Source organism: Paralichthys olivaceus, chromosome 7, assembly GCF_024713975.1.
Source record: "Paralichthys olivaceus isolate ysfri-2021 chromosome 7, ASM2471397v2, whole genome shotgun sequence".
Classification (NCBI taxonomy): domain Eukaryota; kingdom Metazoa; phylum Chordata; class Actinopteri; order Pleuronectiformes; family Paralichthyidae; genus Paralichthys; species Paralichthys olivaceus.
The window spans coordinates 20471109-20490310 of record NC_091099.1 but is presented as its reverse complement, the minus strand read 5'-3'; the positions used below and the strand labels follow the sequence as shown (position 1 = coordinate 20490310).

The following is a 19202-nucleotide window of genomic DNA, read 5'->3' as shown; positions in this document are numbered from 1 at the left end:
TTGGTGGGAGACGAACAGGAGACACGTCTTACCTCAACCTCAAGCCAACATTGGCATGTTTAACTGAATGTGAAACTGAATGCACAGACACTCGCAACAGACACATGTTGCAGTAGAACATATGAGCACAGTGTTCACACTCACACACAAATACATACACATACTTGAGGTATGATATTTGACAATACGATCAACACGTTTCATCTTGCTGTTGTTTTTTCCTTAATTCAGTTGGTATTAAATCGGTTTTATGTACAGCACCACATTTCTTTACTGAAGCACTGTAAATGTATAAATATTACAACTTCAATGTAATCTACAAATTTTGCTATCTCAAAATAATGTCAAGATTATTTAAATGTATTCATCATAACCAGTGTAGCAGAGAAACTGCCAAGAATCAATCAATCAATTAAATTTTCCAAGTTCAATATACATTTATTACACTTTGTTTTGAAGGCATTGACACAACAGAAAAATTAGCCAGGCAAGTAACAGGAAATATTGTCTCACAGCCATGGAAAAAATTATTTCTTTGTAAGTGGATATGGTATGAACCCGTAGAACGGTAGCAGGCAGAGGGGACATTAGGTTCTTCAACTAGTACATTCTTATCCTGCAGAACAAGAACTAGAATGGCACTCAGTAGAGAGCATACCTAAACCCAACAGTCCCAGACACTAATAGAAATTAGCCCCTTAATTGTGCCTGATTTATTCATCATGATCCATGAATTACACCTTGGGGAAATGGTGCAAACGTTGTGCAGCAGCATCAACCGTCATTCAAACCAGTTTGACTAATAACTGTAGAAACATTGGGATAATTAGATCCTTTCTTCAGCGTCAGATTTTCACTGGTGCTGTGTTCTGATATTGGAGGCTGTTTGTATGACCTCACCAACTGGCAGGAGAGGAACACATCTCTCTCTCTCCCCCTCTCTCTCTCTTTCCCTCCCTCTCCGTGTCTCTGTCCAACATCTAAATGTGCGGCGGAGTTTGAATAAAGCTTCTTTCTGCTCTCCTACACAGGCAGGAGCAAGAGGCCCCTGGAGTCGCTGCCACTGGGAGCTTTGGAGCATCAACGGTACGTTTACGACTCACCACTGGAGGAATACTGTGAGTGGGTTTCAGGGGAAACTCTGATTCTTCTTCATCCTAGGCTTTGGTGGACAGGTATTGATTCATGTACTCAGATGTCAAACCAAAGGTAACTTTTGGAAAATTCTTCTGTATTATCAAGCAGTTCTGTTCCCTGGGAAGTTACCAGTTAACAAATGGAAGTCAGGTTTGATATAAAGAGTAAAGAAATGTGATTTGATTCTGACTGTTAACAACTTTAATTCCATTTTTGTGGACATTATATTGTATAGAAGATTTACTTGCAGGAAGTTCACTTGGTTTCTAAGTATTGCAGCGTTGATTTTAATAATAGAATCCACTACTGTTTGCAACAAATTGTCAATGTTTGACTTGTTGGTCACACACTATAACTATGCCAGGGAAGTATCCTTGGTTATTTCAAATCTGCAGTATAATGAGTCTAAAATTAGAGTGGAAGTAATAAACAGCAGAAAATTGTAAAAATGATTTCTTGAATATGGAAGTTAACCCATATTCAGAAGGTCAGTTTGTCTGGATGGCTTCATTGGATGAAGAGTGGCATGAATGGCACTGCATGACATTACAAATTATCACTCAACGTCTGATTTCAATGTGTTTGTACAAGACAGCTGATCAGTACTCACTGAAGCCTCATTTATTGGTCGTCTATTGGTTCCCAATATTTTTGGTTTGTAAAACCTTAAAATTAGACAATGTCTACTTGTCAGTGGTCACACTCAACATGTTTACTCATTTTGTCCATTCAAACCAAACAGCGAGGGGTTTAGTCTTTTTTCCTGAATAATCTTGGAAAGGTCAAATTACCCAGCACTGTACACAAAAAAAAAAGATTTGAAAAATTAAGACTATTTTGCACTTTCCTACATTACAATCATTTAACAACCGTGTTAGATTATTCTCATGGCCCCTTGATGAGGTTCAACACTGATGTAGACCCTGCATGACATATGACTGAGCTAAGCATGGGTAATACAGCTCTGATCAGTATAGAGAATCAATTTATTGTCACACAAGCTCCAACATACACCTTTGCCACTTTGGAGATAGATCTGGCCTCGTTCCTAAATTGAATTCAGATTCTGAGTGGGGCAACTGAGCGGTACAAAGCAGCGCTTAATTTTGGGAAACAATGTTAAATAGGAAACTACTGTCAAAAAGTGTCATCCCGTAACTATGGTAACATCAGGCTTTGTAAGCGCATGTTGTGAATTGTAATTCTCAGGTGTCAGTCAAAGCAAATAACTAACACATGTAATATCAGTGACGATTAAGTCTCAAGCGAGAGCTTAAATAGACTTACTGCAGTGTGTGTGTGTGTGTGTGTGTGTGTGTGTGTGTGTGTCTACTTGTGTATATGCTTGATACATTTAACTGAGTAATGCTGATCATGGATATCTTCAGTCATAGTCTGCTGAGTAAGAGGAGAAGTACTTTACTAATGATCTCATTAGCATCTGTGAATATGATTTTTCCTCTCCACCCATCTGACTGTACAAGTGTCGTCCGTGTGTGTTCTGAAACACAGGCCTTACAGAGTGTGTCAGTGCTCATATATGTACACACACTCTCTCTTTACCAGGGGAATCAGACGTGCGCTCCCACACATCCCTTTTCGTGATCCATGAGTGTTGGTCTCTGTTTCTGTGTGTGTGTGTGTATCAATGTCGACTCTGTTCTGCTGCTCAGGGACTCTAGAGGGTTGCAGGAGAGTGGGTGGAGGGGGGAGTTAGTGAGGTGGTGGTGGTGGTAGAGAGGGGAGGGGGCTCCCCTGGATGCCCGCCTTGTGTTTACCTTGGCAGGGTTGCACCCCTCCAAGACCCTGCCCCTGTCCGTTGCTGGAACAGACCAAGGCCTTATTGCTGTCCACCTCAGCTGGGAGCGGAACATACCACAGCGACCAAACAGGGGAGCTGCAGCCATCCCACTGAACTAAATGGGCACACTGTGGAGCAGGAGCTGATTGGCTTGACCTGCCCTGGCGTGGCTCACGAATGCTGGTGCACATCATGAGGTGGCCGCAGTTTGAATGATGCATTAAAGAGAGCCGAGGATCTGCTCAATGATTGGATAGAGAGAGGCGATGTGGTTTGGGTTGGCTTGATTGGAGAAATGGGGGAGGCTTTTTGCTGGAGCTCTGTGTGTATCATGACTGTGTGAGCAGACTTTGATTGACTGCCTGATTATTATAGTCTTTATCCCCGTTTTGAGAGGCACATCTTGAGAGTGAGAATAGAATAGGGCTTTTTAGGCAAAGTCATGGCAAGAAAAATATATGAATGAATCACCTTTTCATTAACAGTGATATATTCTAATTTAAACTATTATTATTATTATTTAAACTTTTATTGCTGGAAAATATAATTTTTGGCTCACTGCACTTTCTGGTTGTAATTTAAAATCTGTTGTATCTCAGACCACACCCAGCATCACTGATGACTGGTTGGGTGTGTTCAGTGTTCAGTGTTGTGAACAGTTAAATCAGGAATATATTAAATTATATCCAGATGTCATCTAAGCTGCTTTTCAGTGAAGATAGACTTCATGTATTCCTTTTGTTGGCTACACATCTTAATATTGTTTGCTTCTACTTCTGAAAATAGTTTTTGTTTCATTTTTGCTCAAAGAAAGGGGAAATAAAGAAAGAAAAATTACATTTTATATATCATTTGGAATTCATATAACTAAGGCTGCAGCCCAGTCTCAACATTTTACACAAACTTTCAACCATTATCCAAAAAAGAAATCCAAAACTGAAGAACATTTTCTCCACTGGTAGAGGCTCAAAATCAATGGCCAACAACTCAGGTGTAATCAGAAATAACTTAAATATTTGAGAGTAATCCAGAAAAGGCTAGAAAAAATCAGGAATCATCAGCGAGTCACAACAATGTCATTGAGAGGGTAGACTGAAAATTACAGAGTGATAATAAACATGTTACAGGATGTGATTATTCCAAGGTGGATTTCTCTCTCTGTCTACACATATGGTATTTTGTTCTTCTGCTTAAACTGGGCCAAAATTCACTCTCAGGCACATCAGCAGCGCAAATATTAGTCCCACTGTACTGTGTGCTGGATCTGTGGAACTCTAAGAATTCTAGCAGCTCACACCCACCCACCCACACACACACACACACACACACACACACACACACACACACACACACACACATATGAATGTATGAAAGTTAGCCATGTGGACATTGGTTTATATCTATATTGACTGATTATGTGTGTTAAATCCAACACACATGATGATGTTTTTAATGCTGAATTTGAATGGTTAGTGAATTCCTCCTTTGGACCTTCACCACTGTAGGCTGCCAACCTCATTCAGCCGATGTGGACGCTCTACGACTGTGAGCTTCAGGCTTATTGGTTTAAAAGGTCTCTCTGTGGCTGTTAGGAATGAACTGCAGCCTGTCCCAGGTCTTGTGAACGCATCACAATGAGCGTTCAGTTGGGACTTCAGCAAAGGTTTGGTGTGTTTGAATGTTCTGTACGTCACAGCAGTGGAGAGTTGAGAGAAAATAAGCAAAGTGGTTATCAGGGTTTGACAGATGTGGGTTTGTGATATTGAAACTTGTGTTTTTGGTTTCAAGATGCCAGTTGCTGATAATGAGTACAGTTTTTTTGACAAACAAATCCTTCAGAGGCAGCATTTGGATAGCTTAGAAAGGATCCTCAATCTCAGTCAGAGTGGATGGCACAGGCCACCCTGTATGGCGTATTTTACTTTATACAAATTGTATTATATTTGACAACAGCATATAGCATTACCCTGTATGCACGCAGTGTAAAAATACTGCAGACAAAGAAACAAAGACACACTGTGCCCACTCAAACAACGTACCCACATACACACACAAACAAAAAACACTAGGACAGTTAGTACGCTGGGAAAAAAACCCTCACTTCAACAGTCATTTTGTTTTAACAAACGGAAAAGCATTTCAGATGAATGAATCATACTTCTCCCTTTCTCTGCCTGAACTTATTTGAGCACTAAAGACATTTCCTGTGCCCACAGACAGAGAGGGGCTTTCATTCCTCACCAAGCATGTATGATATTTCCAAATGATACAAGAGACCCTTGACGTCCTATTTGTTTTAGCTAATGAGGTTGACGTAATCACCAAATGCTCTGGAAACCACAGATTATGAATGTTAATGTACAGGAGTTAGGGAAAAACTTGGAGGTAGAGGACTTAGGGATAAATAAATCATTCATTCATTTGAACATTCACTTCACTGTTCATTCAATGAGTATTTCTGGTAAAGACAGGTTAGAGAGTTTGTTTTAGTTTTAAAAACTTTTACTTGACTACACTGTTTTTTCAGGTAACGATGACCCCCTTGCTTCTGCTCTGTGTGTCCCTGCCTCTCATCTCAGCAACAATATCATTTGAGGAACATGATGGTAAGTTTACAAAATTTAATGAGCACTTGTTGCATTTGATTTCATTATTAAAGTCTTTCCCTCATCATCTGTTTGTAAAAATGACCAACTTCTCTCCAGATGCCTTGGAAACTAAATGATAAGATAAGATGTACCTTTATTGATCATCCATAAGAAAATGGATGATCAAAATTGACACAGCAACACAAGGAGGCAGCGCAAGGGGAAAATTTAGAAAATAAATCATAAATTATAATAAGCATATTGACAGAATCTAGAACAAATAAGATGAAAATAGAAAAACTCAATACACATTTAGGCTGCTCTATGAATAGTATATGAAGAAAAAGTTGTGTAATTTGAAGATATTGAGAAACTAATATCAAGCTGTATGATACTTGTATTCATCAGTCCTGTCATTTTGTCTCATGGAACCTACTATCTGATTAAAATGTATTAAATATGCAGCAGATGTATTGACTGATGTACCAGTCTGTTGGGGCTTTTTGTCTTTTTTGATCCTTTAAAAAAAAAAAATCCTAATCATATTCAAAGCCATAAGAAATACGACCCCCCCCCCCCCCAAAAAAAAGTGGCAATCAGTATAAAGTAGGAAAAAGTAATGTTTTAAATAAATATTTTGGTTATGTTCGGTTGGTAGAACGAGTCATCCTTTAATAGATATGACTGGCTCCTTTTGTCTTTTGTTGAAGTGTCTTCGAACAAAAACGCTTCACCCCTGTTTGCTCCTGCCTTGTTTTTGCTTTGTCATACTAAGGTTGAGAAGTCCAACAAAAGATTTTAACATTTTTTATATAGACTGTGCTATGGCCCATGTGACTGAGATTTTTCCAAAACATACATCTTCATCTTAAACTAGGTTGTATCCTCATTCAAAAATATGAAATAAACCTTGAAATACCTTTTTCACAGACTTGGATGGCACATTGCATGTCAGCATCCCTTTGGCGATGCCTCTCCGTCCTCTGATGGGAGCAAAGGTAGAGGTACCGTGCTACTTCCAGGGCACAACCGTGTCCAACCCGACCATTGCCCCGACCATTGCCCCACTCTCCCACCGAATCAAGTGGTCCTATGTCACCAAGGAGAAAGTCACCACCATTCTGGTGGCATCAGAGGGAAAGGTTCAGGTGGAGAGAGAGTATTTGGACAGAGTAACGATGGTCAACTACCCCCTGGTGCCCACGGATGCCTCTCTGGAGATAACAGAGCTGAGATCCAAAGACTCTGGCACTTACCGCTGCGAGGTGATGCACGGTATCGAGGATAACTACGACTCTGTGGAGATCCTGGTTCAGGGTATGCTACAGAAAGATAAACAATGTTATTCACTTTAGTCCTACAAAATAAAAGTACAACTTTTCATCACTTTTGGTCCAAACTGAAAGTAAGTGAAAAAGTTAAATTCCAGTCTTCCAGCACAAGTGTTCCAAACTATTTCAATCAATTCTAAATTCTCCTCACAGATAATGATCTTTATGCACATGTACAACCTAATCTGTAATCATACACAGCTATAGCTTTCTCTATTGATTAAGATAATCTGTAGAAAAACTCTGACAAGAAGATAAGGATGAATAAACCTTTGAATTTCGTAAAGTTGAGTTCAACGGCCGTAAATTCAAACCACACAACTCTGGAAAGAGTCCTTTGCTCACTCTCTGTATCTTACAGGTATTGTTTTCCACTACCGAGCCATCTCCACCCGCTATACCCTGACGTTTGAGAACGCCAAATCAGCCTGTATCCAAAACGGTGCCACTATCGCCACTCCAGCCCAGCTCCAGGCTGCCTATGATGATGGATACCACCAGTGTGATGCTGGATGGCTCTCTGATCAAACTGTTAGGTAGTTTTCACCCCTCCATCCACTAAACTACTTATTAATTCATGGTTACTGTGGACAGTTTGCACTCAAAGAAATTCACATTAATACATAGGGGTATATTTATACATTCCAGCTGAACCGGTGAGAGAAAAGACACAAAGACACAAGAGGAAATAAGATTAAAAACATTAATGTGGTTAAAGTTTTTTTTTGTGTAAAAAAATGTATGTCTTGCCTCTTAATCTCTCAAGATACCCCATCCATGAGCCCCGCGAACGTTGCTTTGGAGACAAGGAGAACTTCCCAGGTGTGAGAACCTATGGAGTGAGAGATGTCAACGAGACCTATGACGTGTATTGCTTTGCAGAGAAGATATCAGGTACTCATCAAACAAGGCCCACATGAAACCTCTATACTGTACACACCACTGCTCCCTGTCATGTAATTGTGTTTGTCTGCACATCTCTCCTCCCAGGAAGAGTCTTCTACTCCATGTCTGTCGAGAAGTTTACTTTCTCTGAAGCAAGCGATCAGTGTGCCAAACTTGGCTCTCGGCTCGCCACCACTGGAGAACTGTACCTGGCTTGGAAAGGTGGCATGGATGTGTGTAATGCTGGCTGGCTGGCCGACAGGAGTGTGCGCTACCCAATTAACATCGCCAGGCCTCAGTGTGGAGGGGGGCTTCTGGGAGTGAGAACTGTCTACCTTTTCCCCAACCAGACTGGATACCCTTACCCAGACTCTCGTTATGATGCCATCTGCTTCCAAGGTAAATCCTTCAGGGAAAATAGGAATTTGGTAATTTCTACGCTGAATTTCTCCATTAAGTTTCAAACTAATGAGGTGAGAAAACGTGTCAGTCATGCAATCTGGTTTCTTCAGATGGTGAGGATGAAGATGTTGTACCTATGAGGACCACGCCTTTCCCAGACATCATCCGAATTACCCCTGCCCCTGGGTTGTACCCTGGCCTGTCTCCCTCACCTGGGGGTGAGGAGATCAAGGGTGCAGGAGTGGACACGCTCTCCCCGCTGCCCATCCCCCCCAGTGTGACAGACACATACACCAAAGTGACTCCTGTTGTGCGTGTGCCCGGACTTGAACTGACAGGCATAGATGCTGCCATGGCTCCCACAGGTAAGCTGGTTTTGTGGTTGATAACAAAATCGTTGGAATATATTTGTCTCTTTTAAAGGGATAGTTCACCCAGAAATGAAGAATTCACTGATTATCTAGTACACACCATTATGCCAATGGAGGGGTGGGTGAAGTGTTTGAGTCCAAAACACTTCTGGAGTTTCAGGGGTGAACTTTGTTAGAGCAGAATCCAATACAATGGAGGTTACTGGTTACCAAAGCTTCAGACGTAATAAAAAAACAGAAAAAACATAACATGCCTCCATACTGCTGGTGTGGTGTCATCCAAGTGTCCGCAAGCCCTGACATTCCAATTTCAACTTGAAACGAGGGCTTCAAGTTTTAAAGGCATCGTGTTTTAAGCCTAAATGTCAGCTGATATCTCTTTTATATATATATAATTTTTTGGAGAACTATCCCTTTAACCTTCTTTGAATGGGCTCTTGGATTGAGGCTGCCAAGTTGAACTATTCAAGGTACTTATTTGGAGATGGTCACCAAAAAAGGAATATAAATCAAATGTCATTGAGTTGAACTGGAATACATCGTCTAATGCACGCCCACAGCCCATTTATTGGCACCTCCATTATTGCTGATAAATAAATTACCATCAGGAAAGATGTTTAAATATGTAACTAAAATCATAATGAACTGGTAAAGTACAAAAAGATAAATAAAATACTGTCAGATAAAACAAGACAACATGTCCCAAAGTCATCACCAACTTTTCCTTCCATCTCTTTGCCCAGGTGTGGTGTTCCACTATCGCCCCATCACTGGTCGTTACACTTTGACCTTTTTGGAGGCTCACGAGGCCTGCAAGAGTATTGGTGCGGTCATTGCCAGTCCCCTGCAGCTGCAGGCAGCATTCGAGAAAGGCTTGCACCAATGTGATGCAGGCTGGCTCCGTGATCAGACTGTCAGGTGCGACAGATCAATAGACTGCAGGAAATATTATCCAAAGCATGGGACTGGAAATGGTTCCATTTGGCATATGAAGATCAATCCCTCAAAGGATATACAACAACACAAAGCATTAACATGCTGTATATTCCTCTTTCATTACCAGGTATCCAATTGTGTCACCCAGAGATAACTGTGCAGGTAATCTGCCACACCGTCCAGGAGTAAGGTCCTATGGCCTGAGGCCAGCCAGTGAACGTTATGATGTATTTTGTTACGTGGAACGTTTGCAAGGTGAGCAACACTGTTCTCATGACCTACATTAAACATGTCAACTTGTATTTCAATATGTGTCATATCTGACCTGTTTGGACTCTAATGGATGCTGCTTAATGCTTGTTCTCTCAGGTGAGGTCTTCTTCACCAGTGACTATGACAGCTTCTCCTATGATGAGGCTGTGCAGCACTGTCAGAAACTGAACACCACTCTGGCCACCACCGGGCAGCTGTACGCCGCCTGGAATAAAGGACTTGACAAGTGCCGTCCAGGCTGGCTGATGGACCGCAGTGTCCGTTACCCCATCACAACTGCCAGGTCCCACTGTGGAGGTGGACAGGTGGGGGTTCAAATCATCTACGCCTACCCCAACCAGACAGGATTCCCTGATGAGCATTCGCGTTATGATGCATACTGTTTCAAAGGTAGGGATGGATTATTTTATATTCACGATATGATTTACATTAACTCATCATCAGGTGCTAAATTGATACAGAGAAGAGTTTGATGAGTCTCATGATTTCTGCATATTGAAGTTTTTCTAATGCTAATGCATGACTATAAAACCATATACATTGCTGGCTGAGTCCTAATCACATTATATACATATAACACATATTTGCCAACATTGTGGTTCCCAAACGACACAGAAAATTATTTACCACTATATTACTTTTTTATTATTACATTGCACATACAGTACACACACATAGGCTATACATGTAGATACACCCATATGTGTACACAAATAGATTGACAAATAATAACACACACACATATTATATTAAAAATCACTTGCTGATCTCCACCATGGCAACAACATTCATAGAATCCCTTTCTGTTTGGCAGTTTGTCTACTAAGTAAAAGCACAAAGTTCGATATGTTGCTGCAATGCTTTATACTAGGTGGAATTAGAGAGCTTTTACTTTGAAAAGTTGTTAAGTTTTGTCTGAAGAATGTATTGATTGCTTAACAGACCTCTGAAATAGCTGATATGTTATATGTGAAAAAATAACACCAGCTAAGTAAATCATTCAAACTAATTTGTATACCACAAATGGGAACATTAATAGAGCAAATTCAGTTTAATTTTTCTGAAAAACATTGGCTGTAAAATCTTATTTGCAGATACACCAGGTAGGATGAACACAACGTTTTCTAACTTCCCTCTGCACCATAGATAGCACCATAGTTTATAAAAAAGCTCTGCACACAAACAATAAAAAATAACAATATATTGCAGAACTGTTTGAGGAGGACTCACTAATGGCAAGCAAAAATTCTGAAGTAGCTCTGGAGTGTACAGGTCACGCAAACAGCTAGTTTGCCAGATTAAGTAGAACAATAGTAAACTTGACAACAAATAACCTTAATAATGTCCAACATTGGTGTTAACCAACCTCAGTTTTAAATCATTTTAAATTGAATAACATACTGCAACATTGAACGTGTAGTTGATAAAGGTGAAGTTGCTTTGACAGAGTTGGGATACATCAGACAAAAATTTTACAAGTCATTTCTGTAATGTGACTTAATATTATATTAATGTATCTTATTTTGTATGTTTTTTTCAGCTGAATTCCCAGTTGCTCAAGGGGAAATTGAAACCAGTGTGAATGTGACAATATTGACAGTGGATGTTATCAATAAGACAACAGTTACAGTTGATCACCTTGTGCCCAGTGGTGAGACATATTCATAAAATATCTTTTTATTTTTCTAGCTGTAATATTTGTCAATGTGCATGGTTCTAATGACTAAACTACTTTGTTATTTAATACTATCATTGTAAGTAAGTTATTCTCCAATTTACTGAATTAGTATTGACACTCCTGTTGTTTTTAATAGAAAGCTCATTTGGTTTTGTGATGTTTTTAGGTGAAACTATTGTTTTCTACAATGAAACGGATTCCAGTGTAAATATTACTGAAATAGAGGAATTTATCAACAAGACAACTATCACAACTTACCAAGTTGTTCCTCCTGGTAAGACGTCCAGAGATATGTAAATGAAAATTGTCTTTGTCATTTACTGTCCTTTTTAATGGCTATAAATCATCACAATTTATTTTCTGTAAAAGTGACCAAAGTAATGAAACAATTCAGTTTCTAAGCTAATGTGTCCTTTTTTACCATATTCTGAATGTATCCCGCAGTGAGAGCCACTGTACATCCAGTCCCTGTTGATGTGTCAGGCTCAGGTTCCGCTGATCACTCAGCCAGCGGCGAGGCTTCAGGTGAGTCTGGCATCTCCAGTGCCAGTGGTGACGCCTCTGGTTCAGGACAAGGCATCATCTACAGCGGACACACTGACATCTTCTCTGAAGAACGGTCTGGCTCTGGAGATCTCCAAGAGGCAGGAAGGGGAAGCGCATCTGGAGAACTGGGTAGTGCGTCCGCATCTGGACAGGAGATTGATGGGCAACAATCTGGCTCTGGGGTATCAGGATCAGGTTTTACCAGTGGCAGTGGAGACATCAGTGGCAGTGGAGGAGACTTGATGATCATCATGGTTGATGGAAAGATGGAGGAGGTCTCTAAAACGCACAGACCTGATGAACAGCTGTTAGGCAAGGAGGGCATCAAAATAATCGAATCAAGTGCATCTGGATCAGGAAGTGTCTCTGGGTCAGGCTCTGGTGGATTTTCTGGCATCTCATTTCTTGACCACAGTGCCATTGACCTGACAGTTCAGCCATCAGGTGAGCAGGAGGTTTCTGGATATCGTCCTTTTGGATCAGGGTTCCACAGTGGCTTTCCCAGTGGTTTTCCTTCTGGTGATTCAGCCAGCGGCTCTGCCTCTGGAGATGCTTTCCAGCATCGTGATGATATAATTTATGTAACAGATGATGAGATGATGGAAGTGACCGTATCTCCAATGGACAGCCAACCTCAGCAGGGTCGGGGGGTGGTGGAGGTAAGCGGGGCAGGAAGTGGGTCAGGGATGCACCATGAATTCAGCGGCACTTTGGAGCAAAGCTCTCATTTCTCAGGAAGCGGAGCCCCTCACGAGAAACCAACGACTGAGCAGCTTTCTGTCATCCTGCCACCTGGCTCTACAATGTCTAACTCAGAGTACATTGCTAGTCTTGCTCAATCTGGACTTGGGGAGGACGAACAAGAGAGCCAAACACTTTATGTTGTGACTCCAGAAGCAGGCTACACCACCCCAACCACAGCACCATCAGTGTCATTAGCGGTCCCTGCTGTAGTGGAGGAACCTGATGTTGTGGAAAGTAAGTTGTTTATATGTTGACTTTGCAGTAATTCATCTGCTTTCACTGTATCTTGTACCTTTATATATAAACTGGATGAGCTGGTAAGTTTCCATTTGTTGTTGGGCTCTGTAGATCCTTGTGATCCAAACCCCTGTGGCTCAGGAACCTGTTCTGCACAGGGAGAGCTTGCTGTGTGTCAGTGTCCCAACGGCTTCACTGGTGAAGACTGCTCAACACGTGAGTCACCAAACTATAACTCACAGCACTTTGTTTTTCATGCCAAATAGCTGAAACATTAAAGTATTATTGTAATAAACTACAGAGATTCAACAGTTGTGTCAATATCTTGTGTCCAAATGTGATCCTGATGTGTATGTTTGTGTGTGTAGCGGTGCAGGGCTGTGCTGAAGGCTGGTCGGAGTTCAGGGGCAGCTGTTACCTGAACTTTGCGGAGAGATATACCTGGACTGATGCCGAGCAGCGCTGCCAGGAGCTCAATGCTAACTTGGTCAGCATCACCTCCCAGGAAGAGCAGGAGTTTGTCAACTGTGAGTAGCTGTTCGAGAATTAACCACAAATCTGCAGTGTCAAGAAAAACTAATAACATTTTAGTTTAGTTTTTATCAATACAATTTTATTGTAACTATGTCATAATTTAGAGATACTGAAAGGAAAAGAGAGAGGGGTATGAAACACAAGGTTCCCCCAACAGTAGGTCAAACAGTCAATGTTATTATGTAGTATGAGCCTCAACCTTTAGGCCTTTAGACTGATTCTAGCACGACTTGACTCCAGACCTGACCTGGATAATTTTATAAATATTTATGTATTTCTTTTGCGAAAATCCAGAGGAAAATTTAAATAGGATCAACTACTCATTTCTGATGGCAGCAGAAGACTGAAGTTAACATTTACATTACATCCACATAGCTTGATACTGTAAGCCCACCTTATCATAGATGCATTGCCTGCCTGCATGTTGTCAGAGTTTGTGCAAGTAATTTTTATCTGTAAACCAAACATATTTTATCTGTACGGTCATTTTATCTGTAAACCAAACATATTTTATTTGTAAACCAAACATATTTTGACATCACAATTGTGTTCAAAGATTAGTTTTAATTACCCTTTAGTCTCTAGAATATTTTTCATCATCGTTTGAAACAAGACTGGTTCTTGTCACAAAGTCATCAGGAGTTAGCTCTGACCCCCAGTGGCCCAACATAATCTCATATACTTGAGTCAAATGTGGTATCATAAGTAACATATTTAAGGGGTACCAGCATAATTCCTGGGGACGACATGTTTGATAAGATCTCTTTCTTTCTGATTCAGCCAATGGTCAGGACTACCAGTGGATCGGGCTTAATGACAAAGATGTGCAGAATGAGTTCCGCTGGACAGACAGAAGTCCATTGGTGAGTGTGGCTGGAGATTGTTGTGTATAGTCAGTTTGATTTTGTTCTGAGGAAGTTGGACTACTACTGAAATATAACAATGTTTAATGCTCTGCTCAGACCTTTGTGAACTGGAGGCCAAACCAGCCTGATAACTACTTCAACTCTGAGGAGGATTGTGTGGTGATGATCTGGCATGAGGGCGGACAGTGGAATGACGTGCCCTGCAACTACCACCTTCCCTTCACCTGCAAGACTGGACCAGGTAGGCTTACTGGGTTGGAACATGTATCAACCAAGACCTTGTGTACACTAATGTATGTTTTTGACGTGGAGAAACCAGTATATAGCCGCCATTGAAGTTTCTGGCACGTGCTCATGACACAAAACAAGACTGGACATGTGTGAAGTAAATTGTAATGTCGTTAATCCCCAAATTTTACATGCACACATGGTTACGCAGAAATCTTTGGAAGGCGTTTGTAAGATATCTTTTTAATGACTTAGAGCCTTGTTTGCATGTGAATGAGAGACCCAAAAGCAAAAGAAAGGGTTTATCCGCATCAGTTTGGGCAGAGTGCAAGACAGGGCCATGACACAAAAATCTTAATCTAAATCTGATTTGGTGTCAAGGGACAAATATAAACCAGTGACCTTGATCAAGACGAGCTTCAACCTGTCACTTCAATGTTTCAGTAATGTGTGGAGCTCCCCCTGACGTGGAGCATGGCCGCCCAATGGGCAGCAGCAGAGACCGCTACCCTGTCAACTCTATAGTCCGCTACCAGTGTGATGCAGGCTATACACAGCGCCACCTGCCTGTCATACGCTGTATGCCAGATGGACAGTGGGGGGAACCACAAGTGGAATGTACAGAAGGTGAGCTTGCAGCTTGGAAAAACTGATATATGTATTTAAATCTATAATGTACAAATGTTTGTAACTTAAAAATTAAAGCACATCAGTGTAACCCACATCACAGCTGAACTTTGCAGGATTATAACTAGAATGGCACACTAACAGTCACCTTAAATTCAATAAAGCCGGAATTTTTTTTCCCACATTCATAAATATCAGTACCCACACATTTATCGTAAAACACATACGACATACCAGTTAGCTTGCCAAAACAAAGTTTAGTTTGTCTAGCTTTGAGCGACAACTCCTGTAACGGCACACACACTATTCAAGCAGAAATCTCAAAGAAGTATGAATTGGCCCTGCAAGGTCCAAGATTATTTGAAACACTAGGTTACGTTATGAGTCATGTTCAACTCATAAATGCAGATTATTTTTAAATAAATTTGGTGATAATTGGATTTTAAAACCAGCGTCATCAAGAACAGTCATATAATTTAGTTTAAAGATCAAAAAACCCATTAGTGTGAGGTATCTTTTGAAAGTTGGATATTTTACCATTAGGGTTCCTTTTAAAGGTTTTCCTATCCCAGCACCTAAAAGACAAAAATATCCTTGAGGTTACATGAGGATAAAACCTTAGAAAAATTGTTGTGCATGAAACTCAGAAACACAAAATCAGTGAGCCAGGGTTAATATTTACACACAGCAAAGACAGCTCTGTGCATAAGAAACAGATCCTTTAGCCACTTCAGGGTAATTAATAAGTCCTTTGGCCGCTCATGTTTACATGATATCATCAGTATGCGTACCTTTTCCCTCCTCAGCTGGCGCCAACAGTAACAGGCTACACAAAAGATCCCTCAGGAGAAGAAGTAAAGCGGTCCAACAGGAACAGAGGAAGCTGCTCTGAGCAGGACTAAAAGGACATACAACAGAGAGCCACAAAGGACCCCTTTTGCAAAGAAGCATGGACACCAATGCAAATGCCCGACCAAAAAGATAACATTCTCCTCTAATGTATATACACATACTAAAGCACATTTAGACACTGGTAGTGTAATTGACAGGTGTTTTGGATGTTTGAGTGTCACTCTGCTCCTTCTGAAGGCAGTTTCCTCTTCGTATTTATAGCATCTAATTTATAGCTTTGATCCAGTATTCTCCAACATCATCTTAATGCACAAGTTGAAATTTTCTGCAATCCCTTACCAGCCCTGCACACGAGGTGAGGTCGATTAAACACTGTCAAACAGTGAATGAAGAGTGACACACACAACGTCCAAAACTAAAAAAGTGTTTTCAATTGCAGCTGGATTCTCTGACACATTGTTACATATACTTTAGCTATTTTTAGGGTATTTTTCTAGATCAGTGTTTTTAGCATATCTTTCTCTTTCTTTTATTGGGTCGTAGAACTACAACTGTGTGCTTCAGACTGGTGAGAAAGAAAATAACTGTATCTTACATTGCAGGTCCAGACAATGATTCTCAAACTTTTTGGTTGTGATTCCTGAAATGACAGCGATGAGTTTTGCTTTACTTGAATCATCACGAGTCTCTGATCCTTACAGCAACTCATGATTGTATTAAAGCACAGTCACAGCAGAGAAAAAGTAAATACAAAATATATTGGAGTGGTAGAAATTGATTTTTTAAAAACCATAAACTATCGTTCAGGAGACACATTTTGATTTTGTCACAACTTCAGGTTTGAGAACCACTGTGCTTTGACACTAACACACCAGTATCAGACATACTGTCATGATTGTGCTGTTCCATTGTATGATGAATAAAAAGATCAAGACGTGATTAAAGTCACTGCAACAAACCTGGAGTGAAACAGTCAGCACTCATGCACTTTTGGGATTTATCTCTCACTTCTGTGCTAATCATTTGAATCCAGTGCACCTTAAATAGTTATAAAAATAAATAAATAAATAAATCACCTGAACCTGACACATGGCAAGGAAACTATACTAAGTTAAGTAAGATCTATAGTAGGACACTGAACTGGTGCAAAACTCCACCTCATTAGGTTGTTTAATGTTGCAAATTGTTTCATTTTTATATTTGCAACTTCTCAAGAGTAATCCATCACCTCTGTCAGCACTGTCTGATGTGAGAATCATATTTTTATAAGATTCATGGTTTGCAGAATAATGAATATCCATCCATCCATTTTCTGTACCCCTTATCCACTGAGGGTCACAGAGGGGAGCTGGAGCCAATCCCAGCTCACACTGAATGAGAGGTGGGGTGCACCCAGGACATGTCGTCTCACAGAGCGTGAATGAGGAATTTCTCACTGTAAATATTCTCACAACTTTCTGAACAGCAGGATCTGTTGATAACTTACACAGAGCAAACAGTTTAATTCATTAATTCATCATATGCCTAATTGTTGATTTGTTAGATAAATAAATATAAAATGGACATGACATGTGACGACACAACTGGATTTTATATTTAAGCCTTATACATCTTTGTGGAGGTTTCTTGCTGTGTTTGATGTAACTGATCGACAGAAATGTACTTGACAAATGACATTTTAGGCAAAAGGAGCTGTGAAAGCGGTGGTGTGTGTTTAAAATGATGACAAAGGAGATGGAGAAAGGGCTTAGAGGAGGAAGAGGAGGTTATAAAATGTTGACCATGACCTTTCAAAGGTCAAGATTAGCTTCAACTCGGAGAGCAGACACTCGTGTCCATGTCTGACTTCTTACAGACCAACTCACACTGAAACAGCAACACACACTCGTAATTCAGTGAACATACAACCAACCGTTGACTTAAATGAGTGAATCTGATCATTTGCCACAAAGCAAAATGTAATTGTTGCTCCAATTTTTTTTTTAAACTTTTTTGCAAATAAATGAATGAATAAATAAATCAAAGTGCTGAATTTTAGACATAATGTTCAGCACAGAGTCAACATGTGGCGTAACGGTGTGAAAATCAGTAAGTTAGAATATGGGATCTCCTGATTCTTCAACAAACTGAAATGCTGTTTAACATAAAACCCTAGAACGTGTGTAATGTCACCTCTGTTGTGATTTTGTTCTGATCCCGAATCCTGATGTGAACATACAGTATACATGTACTGTGCTGTGCCAAATAAAACTTGGAATCATCTGTCTCTGAAATTATTGTCCTATAGTGAACAAGACTATAACTCATCACTCCTTAGCCACTTGGTATAAAGCATTACAGTGTGATATATAACCTAACATATGGACATCAGATCTTTCTCAGCTCTCTGGAAAAACCATCTTTGCTTGGAGCAGTTTAATTTGAGGCAAAGTCTCTGAGCCAGAGGAACAAACCTGGTATTTAGTTCGTTTTTTACCTTCGTGTGGAGCTCAGCCATGAAAAAACACACAGTAAATAGCGTCTTTATCAGCCTCTACAGCAACTACCTTCATCACTACACTCTGTGTGTTTGTGTGTGTGTGTGTGTGTGTGTGTGTGTGGTAGAGCAGCCCTGCATGTATATTAGTACATATGTGGTCTTGTATGTACATACATCTTTGTGGTGTGTTTGTGCAGTCAAAATGTACATTCCTCTGCATATTAATCCAATGTGTATGTGGCAGTGTGTGTAGGACTGTAAATCTCTGTGTGTGTTAATGTGTGTGTCCACTCATGTTTGGCCAACAGGTGTAAATAGGATGTGTTTATAAAACCTGCTGGCCATGTAATCACTGGGACTTCTGTTTGTATGCGGATGCAGGAGGGCGTAGCGACGTGTTTGGCCCCACTCATCTGAAAGTGCAGTGCACCCAGACAGAGTGGCGTGTGTTAGCTTTACATACAGTGGCTGTTCTGTGTGGGTCATTCACCCATCTCACCTCTCTGCCCTGGCATTCCTGTCTGAACAGTGGGCGTGATTGTACCAACTTGTGAGCACAGGTCCTTCAGCGGTGATTCAGAGATGCATTTATTAAATCTGATAAAAGAATTTCAGGGGTGAAAAAGTTTTATGGTCATATCATCTATTTAATCAATGGCCATTAGTGATGTTTTATGACCCAATAAT

The 19202-nt window shown here is 40.5% G+C and overlaps 1 protein-coding gene across 2 annotated transcripts; it reads left to right on the top strand.

Annotated features, from left to right (window-relative positions):
- The first annotated feature begins 948 nt into the window (after positions 1-948).
- Positions 949-18298, top strand: acanb (aggrecan b). 2 transcript variants are annotated; one of them, XM_069528695.1, is made up of 19 exons: positions 949-1086; positions 5466-5544; positions 6457-6843; positions 7219-7393; positions 7624-7751; positions 7848-8141; positions 8255-8509; positions 9259-9433; positions 9579-9706; positions 9821-10114; positions 11265-11375; positions 11569-11676; positions 11847-12926; positions 13041-13145; positions 13298-13456; positions 14244-14326; positions 14426-14570; positions 15002-15184; positions 15991-18298. In XM_069528695.1, exons 2-19 carry the CDS (start codon positions 5472-5474, stop codon positions 16074-16076), a joined length of 3969 nt encoding a protein of 1322 aa, XP_069384796.1. In that variant the 5' UTR covers positions 949-1086; positions 5466-5471; the 3' UTR covers positions 16077-18298. The 2 variants fall into 2 exon arrangements, with proteins under 2 accessions (XP_069384796.1, XP_069384795.1); XM_069528694.1 differs by having other exon boundaries at positions 995-1118.
- Positions 18299-19202: the final 904 nt, after the last annotated feature.

Excerpts from the sequence above, each read along its gene's own strand:
- acanb (XM_069528695.1), top strand. The coding sequence starts at position 5,472 with ATGACCCCCTTGCTTCTGCTCTGTGTGTCCCTGCCTCTCATCTCAGCA. Across the intron at positions 5,545-6,456 it reads ATCATTTGAGGAACATGATG|ACTTGGATGGCACATTGCAT; the intron begins GTAAGTTTACAA and ends CCTTTTTCACAG. Across the intron at positions 14,327-14,425 it reads GGACAGACAGAAGTCCATTG|ACCTTTGTGAACTGGAGGCC; the intron begins GTGAGTGTGGCT and ends TGCTCTGCTCAG.